The following is a 20,809-nucleotide window of genomic DNA, read 5'->3' on the forward strand; positions in this document are numbered from 1 at the left end:
GAAAGTGGAAGTGTAACTTCCACTACGGGAGCCGGGAGGGTTATGTGACCACCGGGATTCTCTGCTATAGCAGAGCTACAGGGTCGTACTAGACCCTGGATAGCTCTGCCAGTGACTAATGTCACTACAGGGGTTGTTTTCCCCTGTAACTAGGGCTCCTATGGATGCCCCAGCTACAGTGGAAAAGTGTCAAATGAAAAAAAAACATGTGAATATTTCCCAGAGGTCTTACATGACATCATGGGGGACATAGATAATAAAAAACATAATTACATACATAAGTAAATCAAAATTACAGAATAAAACAACAATATATACATAAGAAAGAAAGTAACGCAAAACCGACGCCAACCAAAACCATCGCTATAAGCACCCTGTAATAAAAAAAATAGCTATACATTTTAAAAATATCATTTATTAAGCTTTTTACTCCCAATAAAACAAAAAATGGGAAAAAATAGTTAGTGAAAAAGATATGAAAAAATCGCCCTATATGTCAAAAAAAAAAATGCAGCAAAAATAATTTTGGTAGCAAATGGAAAAAAATATGACAGTAAAACTACCACATGGTTAAAATCCCTAAAAAGTGTCTGGTCCTCAAGGTGCAAAATAGCCTGGTCCTTAAAGGGTTAAACTAGAACAATATGGGAAGGGAAAAGCCAGGTAAACATATACAGCTAGTGGAAAGAATAAAGAAAAAAAATTCAGAAGGAAAGTAGAGGAACAAGAGACCCCGATCACAAACTAAAATGTTTTTACACAAATGCACAGAGCATGGGAAACAAACAAGGAGAATTGGAGCTCCTAAGACAGGAAGAGAAATATAATGTCATAGGCATCACGGAAACTTGGTGGAATGATACACATGATTGGAATACAAGATTTGAATGATACAACTTATTTATAAAAAACAGACCTAAAAAAGGGGAAGAGGTATTGCGTTGTATGCTCGGAAAACATTCATCTCCATAGAGATTCAAGCTTCAGAGCATGGGAGTTCTGTAGAAACTGTTTGGGTAAGAATACAAGGAGAGAACAACAGAAATTACACTATTGTAGGCATTTACTATAGGCCACCTGCACAAGTAGAAGATATTGATGAGGTCTTTTTACATCAGATGGCCAAGCTCTCAAAAAAGCATCACATAGTGATCATGGGAAATTTTAACTATCCAGACATTTGTTGGGAATCTTTCTCAGGTAAAAGTAATGGATCCAACAAATTCTTATCTGCTCTTGCTGACAACTTTATCTTCCAAAAGGTAGAAGAAAAAACAATGGGATCTGCTATCTTGGACCTCATTCTTACCAACAGGGAGGAAATGGTTGAGGAAGTAAGGGTGGCTAGGACCTTAGGAGGCAGTGATCATGCTATCCTTGAATTTTGCATAAAAAGGGGAGGAAGACCTGAGAAAACTCAAACCTCAAGGTTAGATTTCAGAAAGGAAGTGTTTGGGTATACTACCCGTGAGACGCCAGCCCTAGTGCCCTAGATCTCACACACAACCCCTGTCCCTGCCTGCTTGCCTCCACGAGCTGTGAGTCTCTTAACATTGGCGAGATACACCAGGTTTTTATGATCAGTATACACAGTAATGGGATGCCTTGCCCCCTCAAGATGGTGACGCCACTCTTCTAGAGACCACTTAATCGCCAATAACTCACGATTACCCACGTCGTAGTTACGTTCCGCCAAACTGAACTTCCCCGAGAACAATGCACATGGACTATACCCAGATCTCCCGCTGACTTCCTGAGACAATACAGCCCCCGTCCCCACCTCAGACGCATCGACCTCAATGAAGAGTGGTCGTCGCGCGTCAGGCTGTACTAGCACCAGGGCAGCAGTAAACGCCCTTTTGAGATGACTAAAAGCCTCTAGGGCCTCTGGCGACCATCTTACCAAGTCGGCACCCTTCTTGGTAAGATCGGTCAGGGGTTGAGCAATAACAGAATAATTCTTAATGAACTTATGGTAAAAATTTACGAAACCTAAAAACCACTGGAGAGCTTTCAGGTTATCTAGTCTGACCCATTGGGAGATTGCCGCCTCTTTATCAGACTCCATTTAAATCTCATAGGTGAAATCACATAACCAAGGAAAGACACTTGTTTAGTACCAAAAATGCATTTCTCCAACTTGACAAAAAGTTGGTACTCACGCAAACGGGTCAGAACCAGCTTCAGGTGCTGCACATATGAATCCCAATCTGGGGAGTACATCAGAAGGTCATCGAGATATATGACCAAAAATATCCCCAGGAAGTCGTGGAAGATCGCATTCATGAATCCCTGGAACACCGCGGGAGCATTACAAAGTCCGAAGGGCATGACTAGACATTCAAAATGTCCGAATGAGCTGTTGAAAGCGGCCTTCCACTCATCTCCCTTTCGGATGCAAATTAAATTGTAAGCCCCCCTTAAATCCAATTTGGAAAACCAGTGGGCCCCTACCACCTGATTCAATAAATCAGGGGCAAGGAACACTGGTTCTTCACTGTAATTTTATTCAAAGCCCGATAATCCACACAAGGCCTCAATGTCCCATCCTTCTTCTCTACAAAGAAGAGACCTGCCCTGGCAGGGGATCTGGACAGCCTGATATGTCGTTTGGCCAGAGACTCTGAGATATAGGACTTAAGGGCTTCATGCTCACGCCCAGACAAATTGAAAATGGCTTCTTTAGGGATGGGACTGTCGGGGATCAAATCAATACCACAGTCCCACTCCCTATGGGGAGGCAAAGTCTCAGACAGTTTCTTGGAAAATATGTCATGAAAATCAGACAAATACTCAAGAATAAGAATGGTATCTGCTGAACACACAGATATAGTAGCTAAGTGACTATGACAGGACAACCCCCAATGTGTCAATTCCAGAGTGGACTAATCAAATCGGAGATCGTGCAGTGCCAACCAGGGCATACCAAGCACTACATCAATGGACATCCTTTCCATTACCAAGAACGACAGATTCTCAGAATGGAGAACACCCACAGTGAACTGTAAAATGGGAGTCCTCCATTGTACAACACCTGCCGTCAGAGGGGTAGAATCAATACTAGTGAAGCGAATGGGAATCTTTAACGCCAAGAATTCAGTCATCAGAGGTCTGACAAAACTTAAACTAATCAAATTGGCAGCAGCACCCGAATCAATAAAGGCTTGATTCCAGAAGCCAATCTGACAAGGACCAACAACTTGGGGACTACCTGTGATCCTTGGCAATCCTCCCAAAAATCGCCTAGGATCTGAAGTTTTCCGCCAGTTCGGACTGATGTTATAGACGCTTCTGAGGACAGGTTGCTACACGATCTCCGGCTTTCCCACAATAGAGGCAGAGATGATGAGTCATCCGGAACCATCACCATCCCTCGGGACTTAGCTAGTCCACTTCCATAGGCTCGGCACCAGAAGTTGGCATGGGAGAAGTGGGAGCGGGTCTGCTGGATTCCCTAGCCTTACGGGCCTGACGCTCCTCTTTTCTAGATCTCAGCCTTCTGTCAGCTTTGACAGGAGGCTGACAGGAATTCCATCGCATCATTGAGTGTCACGGGAGCGGGACGAGAAATGAGGAGATCCTTGACAGCGTCAGATAGACCCAACAAAAACACATCTTTAAGGGCGCTATCATTCCAAAAAGTGTCACCTGCATACTGTCTAAATTTAGAGCAATAGTCCTCTACCCACTGCTGCCCCTGACGTAGAGACATGAGATGAGAGACCGCCAACCCCGCATGGTCCGGCTCATTAAAAATACCTCCAAGTTCCTGAAAAAACAAATAAACTGACTGCAGGCAAGCCGAACTCTCGGACAAGGAGTAGGCCCATGTCTTGGGGGGACCCCGAAGTAAGGACATAATCAATCCAACTTTCTGGGATTCTGAGCCGGATGAGCGGGGCCGCATCCAAAAATACAATCTACATGCCTGCTAAAAAACAAAAAACTTGCTCCTCTCCCCTGAAAATACCTCAGGAAGAGGACACTTGGGCTCGGGAATAGAATGGGCGGTAGAAACATGCACTAACTCCTGCTGCTCCTGGGCCACCATACGACCGGACAGGTCTTTGATCACGACCACTAAATCGTGCAACTGACTTGCGAGGGTAATTTTAAGGGCCAGTTATTGTTACGGTATTCTACCTGTGATACGCCAGCCCAGGTGCCCTAAATCTCACCCACAACCCCTGTCCTTGCCTGCTTGCCTCCACTCCTGGCTAACCCCAGGCAGGCAACTGGGCAGCGGTCCCTACTCTAACTAGGGACCGAAAAAGGGATGCTGGCGTACCTGGATGGAAAGGGTAGAATGCCGACAGAAAAGGCAGATGTAAATAACCAACACGAATGATACTAAGAAGAACTGAGGCAGATGGAAAAACCTGGCGGATAATAGCAAGGTATAGCAGACAAGCTGACAGAAGCAGGAGACCAACAGAGGCAGACTAGCTAGCACACTGAGGAACACCAATAACTGCATGTCTCTGCCCGACCTTTAAACAAAAGCCTCCGCCCAGGGGCGGAGAGAGGGAGACAGCCAGCTCCCAACAGAACAAAATAAAAGGGAGCTTGTGCACGGCTGCTGCACTCACAGGTGTGCGCAAGCCATCAGCACCACGCCGGCCAGACACCCACGCCCCGACCACGGGACCCCGCACACCACTGCCCCAGGAGGACCAGCAGCTGCCGCAGGGTAACAGGAAGATTTTAATGAACTCAGAAAGAGGGTATGAAGAATCCAATGGCTGGATGTTCTTAAGGACAGAAATATCCAAGAAGGTTGGGAAATATTGTGAAATGAGATTCTCAAAGCACAATCGTTACCAATCTCTAAAAGAAGGAAGAATGGGAAGCATTTAAAGATACCAGGATGGATGAAACCAGAACTTGCACACATGCTAAAAACAAAGAAAAACATGTTTATCAAATGGAAAGAGGGGGAAATATCTAAAGAAGAATATAATGTGGTCTGCAGAAACTGTATGGCAAGTGAAAAGCTGTATGAAAAGCTAAAGCTGGTAATAAATTGATGCTTGCAACAGAGGCCAAAAGCAATAAAAAAGGATTTTGGGGGTATGTCAAAAACAAAAGAAAAGTCAAAGATGCTTTTGAATGCTTACAAAATGAAAATGGTGAATAGATTGAGAATGATGTTGAGACGGCCGAACTTTTAAATTTCTATTTTGTATCTGTTTTCTCTCGGAAAGTAGATGGAACATTAACTGATCTTCCCCATGCTATTTGGGGAATAAAAGAATGCAGGCTATCTGTAAGCAGAGAGATGGTGAGGGAACATTTAGCTAACTTAAATGAATTCAAGTCTCAAGGTCCAGATGAATTACATCCTAGGATACTGAAGGAAGCAGCAGAGGTAATTGCTGAGCCACTCGCCATCATCTTTGAAAATTCCTGGAGAACAGGAGAAATCCCAGAAGATTGGAACAGGGCAAATGTCCCTATCTTCAAAAAAGGGAAGAAGCTGGATCCAGGAAACTATAGGCCTGTGAGCCTAGCTTCTATACCTGGAAACAAATTAAATCTATACCGGATTTGAACAAATTATTAAACAGCATGTATGCAAATACTTGGATATAAATGGAGTAATTAACCAGAGCCAGCATGGGTTTGTAACAAACAAGTCATGGCAGACAAATCTAATTTCTTTTTATGACAGAATCACCGGCTGGGTTGATCAGGGAAATGCGGTGTATATAGTATATCTTGACTTTAGTAAAGCATTTGACAAAGTATCTCATACCATACTTATTGAAAAATGACCAAATATGGGATTGACAAGGCAACTGTTAGGTGGATTCACAACTGGCTGAGTGATCGTACTCAAAGAGTGGTCATAAATGGCTGCACATCCAAGTGGAAGAGTGTATCAAGTGGGGTACCACAAGACTCTGTCCTGAACTGATCAAATTTGCTGATGATTCAAAGCTAGGAGGGATAGCTAACACTAGGGAAGAGAGAGAGAATATTCAAAAAGATCTAGAAAAGCTTGAATAGTGGACGGCGACTAACAGAATGGTATTTAACAAGGAGAAATGCAAAGTCCTACATCTGGGCAAGAAAAATGAAAAAAGCACATACAGAATGGGAGGAATTGGGCTAAGCAGCAGCACACGTGAAAAAAATTGGGTATACAAATAGATCATAGACTGAACATGAGTCAACAATGTGATGCAGCAGCCAAAAAGGCAAACACAATTCTGGGATGTATTAAGAGAAGCATAAAGTCTAGATCATGTGAGGTAATTATCCTCCTCTACTCTTCCTTAGTCAGACCTCATCTGGAATACTGTGTCCAGTTCTGGGCACCCCACTTTAAAAAAGACATAGACAAACTGGAGCAAGTTCAGAGAAGAGTTACCAAGATGGTGAGCAGTCTGCAAATCATGTCCTATGAGGAATGGTTAAAGGATCTGGGAATGTTTAGCTTGCAAAAAAGAAGGCTGAGAGGAGACTTAATAGCTGTCTTCTAATATTTAAAGGGCTGTCACAGTGCAGAGGGATCAGCTCTATTCTCATTTGCATAAGGAAAGACCAGAAGCAATAGGATGAAACTGAAAGAGAGGAGAAACAAATTAGATATTAGAAAAAACTTTCTGACAGTGAGGGTGATTAATAAGTGGAACAGGTTACCAAGGGGTGGGGGGGGGGGGGGAGGAGGGTCTCCTTCAATGGATGTGTTCAAAAAAACGCTGGACACATATTTCTCTGGAATGATTTAGTGAATCCTGCACTGAGCAGGGGCTTGGAGCAGATGACCCTGGAGGTCCCTTCCAACTCTACCATTCTATCACCTATTCATGGGATAGGAGACTAAAGTCTGAATGGTGGGCATCTCACAGCTGAATGTGATTGTTCTCAGTAGGAGAAACCAAGTAATCTTGTAGATATGATACCTATTAATATCTAACAAAAATGCATCTTGTTATAGTGAGCTTTCGAACCTACGCAAGGTTCTTCCTCGGGCTTAAATGGAATAGATCAGAAGAGGCGTATGTACATACATATGACAAGGCACAGAAATGGTGTGATTAATTTACACTTAAAACAATACCAGAACAGAATGAGCATAGGAGTAAATTCTTAATTAGTCCACTGATAAGGATGTGAAAGTTTAATGGTCTGTGCATTATCTCTGCTCCAGATTTATCATATTCTCCACTGATGCAAGAAGCCCCCTTCAAGGTTCATTCCGGTCCTGAACCGTGTGAAAGCTTGTTATAAATTTATACTCCCAAATTCTTCTGTGACGGGATTTGAAATTGCCTTTTATTATAATAACTTTTATATTTTCTATGTTGTTTCCGTGACTAGAAAAATGTTTCGCCACAGGTAACTGTGTCTTTCTTTAATTGTATGACGATGAGACTTCATCCCCGCTCTAAGTTTGTGTCCTGTTTCCCTAACATAAAGGCCCCCAACAGGACATTTACTGCACAGGATCAGGTACACAACATCGGACATGTAACATGTGAATGTCTCAGGGATCTTATAGTCCTGTTGTGTGTTGGGGATCCGTATCCTGTCCGCGGTCTGTACATGTGAGCAGGTCTTGCAGCTCCTTAAAATAAAAGGAATACGTTCCTTTTTGTGTCAGACGGCTCCTGATTATAAAGTTCCTCAAATTTGGAGGTTGCCTGTAACACCGAAGGAAAGGGTTTGGGAATATGGTTTTCAGCCGGTCATCCTTGTGTAGGGTATGATGGAGTTTCTTTGCAGTTTTCCTTAGTACCTCTAGCTGTGAATTTTAGGTCACTACTAGAGGTACTGATACTGGCATGGATATCACACAACTGAAAGAAGCAGTGCAAAACTGAAAAACATGGAGGGAGGAAGCCTTTAGGGTTGCCGAGGGTCATGAACGACTAATAACAACAACAACAACTAGCAGTACGTGACCGTTTTCTTCCTTCTTCGCGTATTGGAGTGGCTGATTTCTGGGTATCCTGTTGGCTCTGGTGATTTGGTCATCAATTGAGGTGGGATGGTAGCCATGATTTAAAAATGTCTTTTTAAGATGGTATGAATGTTCCTCTCTGTCGGGTGAGAGCAGATTTGGTTATATCTAATGGCCTGGCTGTAGACCATGGACTTGTTGATGTGTTTAGGATGCAAAATTTCCCATCTGAGGTATGTGGGACGATCAATAAGTTTTCGGTATAGGGATGTCTGTATTGAGTTGTTTGAAATTTTTATGGTGGTGTCCAAAAAGTTGATTTTCGTATATAAGTAGCTTAATGTCAGGTTTGTGGTGGGATGGAATGCATTGAATCTCTCATGGAATCAATGTAGCAGAAGTGGGCCAATGGCTTACATTGATGACATCATAATCATCTGGACCAACACCGAATAAGAACTAATAAAATTCCATACCCTTTAACTCATTTTGAAGGGAGATCACTCAAATTCCATGTCAATAGCCAACAGAAACATAAAAGCAACATGCCATCCCGTTTGAGTCGCATAAACTACGTTATGGGGTTCAAATGTGAGAGAACGGGGGGCGGTATTTGATACTCACTGGGAGTCCCTTTCCAACACTGTGTTCCCGACTTTTTGTGCACGCTTTTCCATTCATCCCTATGACTAAGGAGTATGAAACCTCGCTCCTTCACGTTTGAGTGCCATAACGAAGTTAAAGGGGTTGTCCCGAGGCAGCAAGTGGGTCTATACACTTCTGTATGGCCATAATAATGCACTTTGTAATGTACATTGTGCATTAATTATGAGCCATACAGAAGTTATAAAAAGTTTTATACTTACCTGCTCCGTTGCTAGCGTCCTCGTCTCCATGGTGCCGACTAATTTTCGCCCTCCGATGGCCAAATTAGCCGCGCTTGCGCAGTCCGGGTCTTCTGCTTTCTTCTATGGAGCCGCTCGTGCCAGAGAGCGGCTCCGTGTAGCTCCGCCCCGTCACGTGCCGATTCCAGCCAATCAGGAGGCTGGAATCGGCAGTGGACCGCACAGAAGAGCTGCGGTCCACGAAGGTAGAAGATCCCGGCGGCCATCTTCAGCGGTAAGTATTGAAGTCACCGGACCGCCGGGATTCAGGTAAGCGCTGTGCGGGTGGTTTTTTTAACCCCTGCATCGGGGTTGTCTCGCGCCGAACGGGGGGGGGGGGTTAAAAAAAAAAAAACCCGTTTCGGCGCGGGACATCTCCTTTAATGGGGCTCAAACATGATGACAGGTTCCCTTTTAAATATGTGAATGGCAGAATGGAGCAACAAGGGCACTCAACATGTTAATGAATGGGGTTAAGGTTTGTCATACATCTTGCTAATAAATGTAGCACAGAAAGTGTTTGGACTCGCTTTAACTTGAGGAACTTTGAAGGTAAAAGCAAGTGACTTTCATCTGTTCGTTTTCTTAGTACCAGGGATGTAGCATCTATAAGGTGAGAACTTCACCTCAGAGGACACCCATTCCTCAGCGCAAGGCAGCCATATTGAACATCTTTCGGTAATTTAGCAGCCTCTTTTATGACTGTGGGGTGAAGCACGGGATGTTGTCAGCACAAAAACCTACTGACACATGAGGGAAAAGGAGCTTGTGAGGGAATAACATGAGGAAGAAGGAGATCGTGAGGGGATAACATGAGGAAGAAGGAGATCGTGAGGGGATAACATGAGGGAGAAGGAGATCGTGAGGGGATAACATGAGGGAGAAGGAGATCGTGAGGGGATAACATGAGGGAGAAGGAGATCGTGAGGGGATAACACGAGGGAGAAGGAGATCGTGAGGGGGATAACATGAGGGAGAAGGAGATCGTGAGGGGATAACATGAGGGAGAAGGAGATCGTGAGGGGATAAGATGAGGGAGAAGGAGATCGTGAGGGGGATAACATGAGGGAGAAGGAGATCGTGAGGGGATAACATGAGGGAGAAGGAGATCGTGAGGGGATAAGATGAGGGAGAAGGAGATCGTGAGGGGATAACACGAGGAAGAAGGAGATCGTGAGGGGATAACACGAGGAAGAAGGAGATCGTGAGGGGATAACATGGGGGAGAAGGAGATCGTGAGGGGATAACATGAGGGAGAAGGAGATCGTGAGGGGATAACATGGGGGAGAAGGAGATCGTGAGGGGGATAACATGAGGAAGAAGGAGATCGTGAGGGGATAACACGAGGGAGAAGGAGATCGTGAGGGGATAACACGAGGGAGAAGGAGATCGTGAGGGGATAACATGGGGGAGAAGGAGATTGTGAGGGGGATAACATGGGGGAGAAGGAGATCGTGAGGGGATAACATGGGGGAGAAGGAGATCGTGAGGGGGATAACATGAGGGCGAGGGAGATCGTGAGGGGGATAACATGAGGGCGAGGGAGATCGTGAGGGGGATAACATGAGGGCGAGGGAGATCGTGAGGGGGATAACATGAGGGAGAAGGAGCTCTTGAGTGGAATAACATGGGGAAGAAGGAGCTCCTGAGGGGGATAACATGAGGGTGAAGGAGCTTGTGAGGGGGATAACATGAGGGAGAAGGAGCTCGTGAGGGGGATAACATGAGGGAGAAGGAGCTCGTGAGGGGGATAACATGAGGGAGAAGGAGTTCGTGAGGGGGATAACATGAGGGAGAAGGAGATCGTGAGGGGATAACACGAGGGAGAAGGAGATCGTGAGGGGATAACATGGGGGAGGAGATCGTGAGGGGGATAACATGAGGGCGAGGGAGATCGTGAGGGGATAACATGGGGGAGAAGGAGATCGTGACGGGGATAACATGAGGGCGAGGGAGATCGTGAGGGGGATAACAGGAGGGAGAAGGAGCTCTTGAGGGGAATAACATGGGGAAGAAGGAGCTCGTGAGGGGGATAACATGAGGGAGAAGGAGCTCATGAGGGGGATAACATGAGGGAGAAGGAGCTCGTGAGAGGGATAACATGAGGGTGAAGGAGTTCGTGAGGGGATAACATGAGGGAGGAGAAGGCAGCACAGGGAGGATGTAACAACTTGTACGAAACAAAAAGGAGAACCCGAGAGAAGCGGAAAGAGAGGGGAAGAGCCGCCGTGCTGATAGGACACACTGAGGTAACTACAGAGGGGGCAGTGGGCGGGAGACAGAGGAGGAGGAGGGCGGCTGTGTGACCCGTGACCCGCAGTAATCTGCTGCAGGAATGACAGGCATTCACACGGGAGCCCCGGCTGCAGCAGCAGGCTGTGGCGGACACGGAGCGGGGCTCAGCTAACTGCAGCCGGCGGACGACATGAAACCCTTGGATTACTTGTGCTGGGAATGTACGGCCACCGGAGCCTGAGAGCGGCCTGAGTGCGGGGCAGGAAGAGAAGCTATGGGCCAGACGTCCGTCTCCACTCTGTCCGAGCAGACGAGTAGCGGTGAGTGTGTGCAGGGGAGGGCAGCGATGGCAGGGGTGAGTGTGTGCCGGGGAAGGCAGCGATGGCAGGGGTGAGTGTGTGCCGGGGTTGGAACAGACGACTCGCCCTCTACACAACTTCTGCTCTGGGATGTGCGGGTGGGTAGTGCCAGCTGCGCATCCCGGGGACGGAGGAGGAATCTCTGCTCCTGGCAGCAGCACTGCCCCGCTGCACCGGGTACCAGCCCTCGGGTGATATACGGGGATGTGGCTGCCACACTGTTTACTGGTGCCACACAGACACAGCATGGCAGACATGAACTGGTCTCCTGGGACATTTCTGATGCCAGTTTTTATGAACCCAGTGTCACTTCTACTCATGCCAATAGAAAGAGGTGTGGTTAGATAATGGCATGTAATTAAAGTTATGCATCCATTAATAAAAGCGACAAGGGCACAAAACCTCTTTTAGAAAGGCGAAGGGTTTTTGTATCATGGCACAGATGAGTGGTGCCATTAGCCTGAGCTGCAGTATCGGTAAGTGCGCTCCATGGTTGGTTCAGCCCAGCCTGCGGTCACATATGGCAGTGTGCCGGCAGGTCATGGAGTGCTCACACACTACTACGTATGGTGCAGGCTTGGATCCCTGCTATAGGAACCTTCTAAGGCTCCAGTCACACGGGCAGTTCAGTTGCAATAAAAAACGCACCAAAAAGGGCATTTACAAAACTGCGTGTGTTTTTGCCACGTTTTACTACATAGATAGTAAAAACACACATGGTTTCACCAATGCGGTTTTTGGTGCGGTTTTTATTGCAACCAAACTGCCCTGTATGAATGGAAGTGCCGGAGGTGACTGTGGATATCGTGCAATGCTGATCCGGCATTGTCACATCTGCCGGTGCGGAGCGGCATCCAGGACAATGCTGAGGTCAGTAGGGAGGCTAATCACATTTAGGCTGCCTGTCCACGGGCGTTGCGATTATTGCCGCGGGGAACAGAATCCAAAAACACCCGTGGACAGGCAGCCCTACTAGTAAAGAAGAACTCCAGCACTACATCTATGTGCCCTCTGCTGTGGAGAGTGCAGCTCGTCCCCTCCAGGCTGTGTATTCTACACCTTTTTTCTGGCCACCAGGTCACATGACCAGCACTCTGACAACACTGTGTGCTTTCCTGCAGATAAACTTGTTGTCAGGTTGCTGGTCATGTGACCTGGAGGCCAGAAAGTAAGAACAGGATGCATAGTGTGGAGGGGACGAGCCACAGAGCTGGATTCTTCACAGCAGAGGTCACTGGTACTGTGATTGATTTCTCAAAAAAAATAAAACGGAGTGCTTCTTGAACCCCTTAGTGACCATCCCAACACCTTTTGACAGTGGTCACTAATGGGCTTTATTCTGATTCAGCGGATTAGAAGAACAGCATGGCTCTCCTGTGCCACTAGGAACAGGGGTGGGCTGCCTGGTCAGCACCTGGTACAACAGCGGGTACTGGAGAAACCTCCAAACCCCGTTGTTTAACCCTCTACATGCACTGATCAGAGTCTCTATGGGTTGCTATGGAAGCTGGAAGCTTGAATTTGAGTTCCGGGTCTGCCAGCTATGGTTGTCTATGAGGCTCAGCCTCTAGCTGAGCTTTATAGACTTTACTAGTAATTATTAGGAAATTATAGTACTAGTGTTTCTGGTGGCGCAATGTGCAACACAGCTCTGCTCCATGTATGTCACACACACACACAGCTCTGCTTTGTTGCTTTTGCATATGAGCTGCATGTGATTTACAAACTTCAGCAGCTCGCTGAGGAGACATGTTCGCTTGTAGCTTTTGCATATCTATGGAAATGATTTACAAACTTCTGCTGGTGGCTGAGGTGACATCGTGGCTTGTCACTGTCATGTAAGCTGCATCAGCTCCACGACAGCGTTGAACCCTCTCATGCTTGCATGACAGCGACTGTTTGTTTTAACACTTGGCAACGGTTGATGATTAGGCTCGGCTGGTGTTGGCGGCATTAGCACTTGAGATGACATGATATTACGTTTAGGAGATGTGAAGATAGCGGTGAAGGACTAGGCTTCAATGTTGTTGGTCAATATGCACTGTCAGCTATGTATGTGTATATTTGTAAGGTGACATTTATTGGAGTCTCCACACAGGTGTCCAGCTGTCTCACAACCAGCTACAAACTGTCAATCTGAGTACTGCTGTATCCATAGCAACTGGGGCCATGGGGTTTTGTGGTGGATGTAGATCGCCCATAATCCCTCATTCAGTGCACAAGGAGTATAAAGGACACTGTGATGACGTCACCGTCATGTCATCAGGGGACAGAGCTAAGAGCCGGTAACTGATTACATTATGTTGACAGCATCAAGGGTGCTGTCAGGCTCTACATTTAACTCCCACAGCACGCACGAACTGACGGACAAGCGGTTGTTTGCACTTTCATAGCATACTGCTATACTGAAGTAGTGTATTAGAAGAATAATAACATGCTGATATTCAAGTTCCCTAGTGGGACAAAAATAAAGTCTAAAAAAAAAATGAAAACCTCAAAATTCTACCTTTTACCCTTTACTATGTAAAAAAAAATATATATAAATCTGGTATCATGATGTTCATAATCATCCAGAGAAAAAAGTTCATTATTTAACCAGCACGGTGTACTCCATGATATAACTATACAAAAAACATGGTGAAAATAGATAATTTTGTCTCCCAACTTACAAAAAATGGAATAAAACGTCACTTGGATCAACAAACGGTACCATTAAAAGGTACAACTCATCCTGCAAAACAAAAAAACCGCATAACCTTTGTGTCGCTGGATTTGTGCTGACCCAGAGAATATTTATTTATTTTACATGCTGATCTCCGTAAAAATAAAATCCACAAAACAAATGGTGAAATTTCTTTAATTTGCTTTCTTAGTGGATTGGGAAAAAAAATGTATACATTATATGTACTTGAGGGCCCATTTACACAGCTGTAGACAGTTTACGTGTGCCTGCCGGCGCCGTAAAAATGCCTGAATGGCAAAGGGCCCGATGCATATATGCTGAGGCCGCAATGCTTTGGAGCCTGGGGAGATATTCCCTCCACCTCGCCAGGTCAACTCCTCTCTCCTCCCCTTTGGCCGTTTGCAATTGGAGGGGGTGGGGCTAAGCTCTGCCCCGCCCCTCCCCTCCCACTGCAAACAGCAGCAAGGGGCGGAGAGAAGAGTAGGGGGAGGGAGTTTAGCAGACACGCTGCTAAACTCCCTCCCACCTCCCTTCTCCGGCAGATAGCATAGCCTCTCTTAGGAATCTATGCAGCTGCCACCAGTGGCATGAAGGCGCCCAGTCGGGTGCTTTAACACCGTGGAAATACACCCCTGTGCACTGCTGCATTGTAAGACAATGCAACAGAGGAGCAGCGTATATCGGCCGGGCGTGAAATACCGGCCGATATACACCCGTGTGAATAAGCCCTAAAAATGATGCCATTAAAAAATACAACTTGTCCCGTAAAAAACAGGACCTCCCGTGGCTTTTGTTGATGGGAAAAATTAAAAAGTTATGGCTCCTGAAATGAGACTATGAAAAAAGCTAAAAAATTAGTTGGTAATTAAGGCACAAACAGGCTTCATCACTAAGGGGTTAAGGTACAGTTGTGCTGTCATTGTATTTGGAGATGCACCAAGATGTTTCCTCTCGCCGATTCATGCGGGATCTTGAGGGAGTACTGTCAAAGCTTCTCTCAGAGGCCCCCTATGGTGGCACACGGCGGGCTTCTGACTCCACATCTGTAGGACCATGCTGTACATGAGATGTTTCCTACATGCCTCTTAGACACTCTTCTGTAAAGGGCGCAGCTCTGATCCTTTATGCTATTGCTCACTTCACTACAGATGCCCATTCACCTTCAGTAGCTGCCTGTTCTCCCACATACATATTATTGGTTGAGCCGAGTATTCATGTGTTTTCTATGGGCAGAGTGTAGAAAACCGCAGACACCTTCTAACGTTGGCTCGTCGCCAGAAAGAAAAAAAAAGCATTGGGCATTCACATTCAGTGTGCCTAATCCTTCTTATCCCTCATATCATCTGTTGGGAGAAAGTCGGGAGGCCACTATACACGAGACAGTCATCTGCGCCCGCTGGTGACTTTTCACCAATGTGTATGGGGGGCCTTATAGATGAACCAACATTTAGGCAGGGTTCACACGGGGAGTATTCCCGTCGGAAATCTCGCGGTTTGGCCGCAGCAAAAACCGCGAGATTTCCGCCGGGAGAACCGCCGCGGTTTAAGCCACGGCGGCTTTGAAGCGGCCCGGCTGCTCGCTCTTTCACTGCGGTCGGCACTCCCATAGAGGAGAGAGCGGCCGCATCGGAATGAAAAAAAGAATGGACATGCTGCATATTCTGAAACCGCGGCTGTGGCGGCCGCAGCCGCGGTTTCAGCCGGATTTACTGCAGCGGATTAGCCGTCCCGTGTGGACGAGGTTTCTGAGAAACCTCGTCCACATGGCTGGCTAATCCCGAGATTAGCGGCCGTGGGCGGTTTTGCCACGGGTGGATCTGCTGCGGCAAAACCGCGGCAAATCCGCCCTGTGTGAACCCAGCCTTAGAGGGTGGAGAACCTGCAGAGAGCCTTCTGATTTAGGTTATACATTTTCTGTTCTCTATTTGGTCGCCTCTACAGTGTGCTTATCTGCCCCATGGGGTAATTTTAGAATGGTTTGGCACTGGGGATTAGATGAATGCCGCCTGTGTCCCATGGGTAGTCGGTTCTGGTTATTGCTTGTCTACCTGTCCTCTGTGATAGCAAGAGATTGTACTATAAAACTGCACTATCTTGTACATGCCTGGCATTACTTAAATAGGTGATAAGATATCAATAAAAATGCTTGTACAATTCCATAAATACCAGACTACATTCATTCCCTACAGCAGAGGCGCAGCTAAAGGGATGGATGCAAAAGTTCACTATAATGCCCCCCCCCCCCCCCACCACCACCACCAACTTTCCTCTGCATCATTGGGTCTCCTAAAACCCATCAATGCTACACAAGCAGCAAGGGACATCACTAGGGTCATAAAAGATGAGGCAGAGGCTAAATGTAAGGGGCCCCAATGCAAAATCTGTAGCATTACCCTCAACCATCTATAATGCTGGTGCTTTCTTCTATGATAGAGGGGGTTTGGGCCGGGTAGCGTCTGTTACCTCTGCAGCGCCGCTGACCTACAGAGCGCTATGGTTGTGTGCGGCCCCGTACACGGACTATTGTGTACCTTGTTCTTATCTTGCTGTGACGTTCAGCGTTTCCTTTCATGTGAGCAGATTACCAGCGCCGATGAATTTTCCGCCAATCAGTCCCTGATCTCCACTGCTAGATTTCCTGTCCAGTGTAGATCATGACATGGATATGGAGCAGATATGTTTCTGGGAGCGCTCTCAGGCGTTCCTCTACTCGCAGGACAATGTATTTTGTTTTGCTTTTTCTAAATTAAAGGAAGGAAGTGGCCTTTTGGCACTGAATTGAATAGAAACAGCAGAAATGTTCTTTGTATCCTTTGATGTGCTGTAAGACACTTATATCGGCTGTTTCTTAAAGTCCCCAAATATCTTTTGTACATCTCAGTCAAAGCATTTGTCAAGCCAAATGGAGAAAAGACAAAAAATCTTCTTCTTTCTTGAAGATTGTGAGCTGATAAATGTACCTGAGGTCGCATTGCCACAAGCTTAACCTGACCGGCAGAAGTCTATGGCGGGTTAAAAAAAAATCAAGGGGAAGGGTGCGACTCTACGGACAGCCCCTGTTCATGCGCCTATTATGCTCTGTTGTGCCTAGTGTATTTGAACATATGTTCGTCTGTTGAAGCCCTAATGTTGTATTCACACAGGGCAATAAAAATTGCATCAGCAAAACGACGAGTTTTGCTGAAGCTTGGTAAAATCCTCACCTGCATAGATAAACATGTACAGTTTTGTCAATGCAGTTTTTGGTGAAGCTTTTAGTGCATCCCAATTGCCCCATGTGAATACAACCTAAGGCCGGCTGCACACGGCCGTGACGGGCTCCGCCGCCGAATTCCGAGTTTTATCATGTAAAACTCAAAGGGGAAAGTTACCAGAGAAGAGTGTAAAAGATTAGCGCTTGTTTTTTGCGTAGCAAATTGTAGTTGTAAACTGCCAAACTGCGCTCACAAACGTGTGTTTTCATGGAAATACAAGGCATTTTGGGGCAAAAATGCCTCCTATCACTTCTATGAAGTTGTAATCCTTCGGGGTGGCTTTCAGCTTCATCAGAGGGTCGGCAATGTTTCCCATTGTTTTCAATAGGTAACCTTGCATCACACCGGCCTGCACATTGAACGCCATGCGTTGTGTTTTACTGTCCCATTGAATCGCTAGGCCGGATATCGTTATCTGCCGCCTCCCACTTTGTGATAATGCGAGCTCTGCTTCTGATCCCACGCCATCCACATGGCGTACGTTTATGTCCTTTTACGTTAAGTACTCCGAAGCCAGGATGTAAACTTGTGTCCTGTGGCGGTAAGGGGTTACAGATTCTAATAAATTTTGAGTATGTTTGGCTGTCTGTTATGTCAGTTTTGGTGTGAATTATAGTGAATCTGGTAGTGGTGCCCCTAACACTTCTCAAAAGCGACAGGCAAAGTGAAAAGTCCCGCCAATGAGCATTCAAGTGTTGGTAGTCGGTAATCCTTGTGAGTGTCTGTCCTTTATTCAGTATATGTGTTGTGGAGCTTCCTGCAGCAGACCTATGCTCCAAGTGCTGATATATACTGTAATTGCATGAACTGTTTGATGCAGTACATAATGCTGGGCTGAATGCACACTTCCATTGCATCCCCAATCTTTTCCACATTTCTGTCTTCTGCCCCTCTGGGTACTGACTGTATAGGATGTAATAGTGTATGTCTGTGTTCAGTACCTGCAACATGTGTAAGTTTAGTCCACCGCATTATGTTTTATGTCTACATGTAGAGGTCAGCTAAGGTAAGAGTGCTACAAGATGCGAATAATGGGGTTTTTACATGGGGCAAACCTAGTAACATAATACCGTATGTAAAGTTAAAAAAAAGACATATGTCTATTCAGTTCAGCCTGTTAGCCTGCAGTGTTGATCCAGATAAAGTAAAAAAAAAAGACAAGGTAGAAGCCAATTTTTCCTCCTTTTAGGCCGCCTGCACACGGGAGGAAATCCCGCGGGATTTCCGCCGCTCAAAGCCTGCATAGGAGTGCATTACAATACACACTCCTATGCAGACGGCCGCGGTTTGGCCGCGCGAAATCTCGCACGGCAAACAAACTGCGGCATGTCCTATTTTTGTGCGGGGCTCGCAGAGCCTCGCACAGATACGTCACTCACCCGGCCGCCGGCTCCGGTCTGCGCATGCGCCGGCTGCCCGGCAGCCGGCACATGAAAGAGCCGGGGCCGCCAGGCGCGGGTGAGTACACGCTCGTCTCTGCAGACGCTCGGGTCGGGTCCCGCGGCGAGAATTCTCGCCGCCGGATCCGACCCGCTCGTCTGCAGGCGGCCTAAGGGAAAGAATACCTTTCCAACTCCAAGTCTGGCAATCAGAATAATCCCTGGATCAACAGCCCTTTCTGGAGTAATCTATTACATGACAATAACATGTAATATTGTAACACTCAAGGCATCCAGGCCCCTCTTTAACCACCTAATGACTGCCCATACATCTTTTGAGGGCGGCCATTAATGGGCTTTATTCTGCAGTGACGTCTTTTGACAGCACTGCATTAGAAGTCCGGCACGTGTCTCCCATTTCAGGAGAGCGGGTGCTCGGTTGTTGGATGATATATGGGCACTTGCTGTAACATCAGCTGACTGAAGAAGACACGGATCCCCGGTGTTTAACCCTTTACACGCTGCGGCTAGTGCGATCGTGGCATGTAAACAACTGACAGGGGGAGAGGTCTCCCTCTGTCATCCATCGGACCCCTGCAATGTGATTGCAGGGTCCCGATGGGTTGCTAAGACACCAAGATGCTTGGTTATAGTCTCCAAGTCTGACAGCTACGGTGGCTATGAGGCTTAGCTTTGTATTGCACTACTAAACTGATGTAGAGTAGTGTATCAGAAGAGTGATAAAAGATTCTGATCAAGTTCCCTAGTGGGACAAAAATAAAAAGAGTAAAAATGCCAAAACCCAACCTTAAAGTAAAAATAAACAAAACACATATGTGTTTGTAATGTGGCAACACAAAAGTAAATCCCTGGAAAAAAAAAAATATATTAAAAAAAAATTTTTTGTAGAAAATTGCAAAACATAAAAAACTTAATAAACTTGGTGTCGCCGGAGTTGTGCCAACTCTGAGAATGTTATTACATGATTTATTTTGCGCACTGAATGCCGTAAAAATGAAATAAAAAAAAAAAACTAGAATTTATTTTTTACCCCCCAAACCCCTTAAAAAAAAAAAAAATTACTAATAGTTATACTGTACATTATATGTACCCAAAAATGATGGCATCAAAAAATACAACTTGACCTGCAAAAAAACGGCACTCGTATGGCTGTCGATGGAAACATTTAATAGTTATGGCTCATTAAATGCGTGATGAAAACAACTAAAAAAGTTGGTCACTAAGGGGTTAAACTCATATCTAATTCACCATCACCACATCCTCAAGCAAAGAGTTTCATAGTCTCACTGCTCTTACAGTAAAGAACCCCTTCTATGTTGGTCATGAAACCTTCTTTCCTCTAGATGTAGAGGATGCCCCCTGGTTACAGTCACAGTCCTGGGTATACATAGATGATGGGAGAGATCGCTGTACTGACCGCTGATCATTATATGTAATAAAGGCATTTCCTGTGTGAATTTGTGATCAAAATACTGCTACCGTGTGGTTTGCTGACCACATGACCTGCTTTTATTGGCATTTATATATGTGGGCCAATAGAAGGGGACTTGACATCTGATTGTTTATACTGTAGAGGACACTGTGGCCCGCACTCACCCGTCGGGGTGTGGGGGTTGAGGGAGAACAATGCTGTGCCACCTACTCATCAGTGTAGTGGAGATCAGCTCCTACTACACTCACAGTTAGTGTCCATGTTGAGGCATTGTAAAGAGGGGAGATGAAGGAAGCCGTCTTATCCAAACTTGCTCTACTTTGTCCTGCACTCAGCAGTGTAGTGGAGAGCAGCTCCCACTACGCTAATCTGTGTGCTTGGCGCAGCTGCTTCTGTGTGCCCATTTAGCGGTTTAAGGCACTAGGTTGGAGCCTCAGGTGTAACAACCACAGTGCTTGAGAGAGTAGTTAGGGATGAGCTGGGAGGTCTTTTTTGCAGTACAAATGGAGGAGATGGGTAGCGTTGTCAGAAGGTAAGCCAGGGGTTGGTATCAGAAGATCTCAGTTGAATATCAGAGGAGCAGGCATAAGTGGAGCTTAAGCAATGGCTAGTGGAGCACAATAATCATGTGCTGGTGCAGTGGCAGGGTCAAG

The 20,809-nt window shown here is 46.1% G+C and overlaps 2 protein-coding genes across 5 annotated transcripts in view; one reads left to right on the forward strand and one right to left on the reverse strand.

Annotated features, from left to right (window-relative positions):
• ADAT2 (adenosine deaminase tRNA specific 2) overlaps window positions 1-20,809 on the reverse strand; it is a 628,714-nt gene that overhangs the window by 179,372 nt on the left and 428,533 nt on the right. The window lies entirely within an intron of this gene.
• Window positions 1-20,809, forward strand: part of PHACTR2 (phosphatase and actin regulator 2) — a 210,492-nt gene that overhangs the window by 79,688 nt on the left and 109,995 nt on the right. The window contains exon 1 of one of the 4 annotated variants that reach the window (XM_066605468.1): window positions 11,094-11,348. The exons of the other annotated variants lie outside the window; for them this stretch is intronic. Within the exon in view, the coding sequence (XP_066461565.1) occupies window positions 11,303-11,348 (46 nt within the window). The 5' untranslated portion in view covers window positions 11,094-11,302. Of the gene's footprint in view, window positions 1-11,093; window positions 11,349-20,809 lie in introns of those variants that run through there. 4 annotated transcript variants of the gene reach the window in all.

The sequence above is a fragment of the Eleutherodactylus coqui genome, chromosome 1 (assembly GCF_035609145.1).
Source record: "Eleutherodactylus coqui strain aEleCoq1 chromosome 1, aEleCoq1.hap1, whole genome shotgun sequence".
In the NCBI taxonomy this organism is placed as follows: domain Eukaryota; kingdom Metazoa; phylum Chordata; class Amphibia; order Anura; family Eleutherodactylidae; genus Eleutherodactylus; species Eleutherodactylus coqui.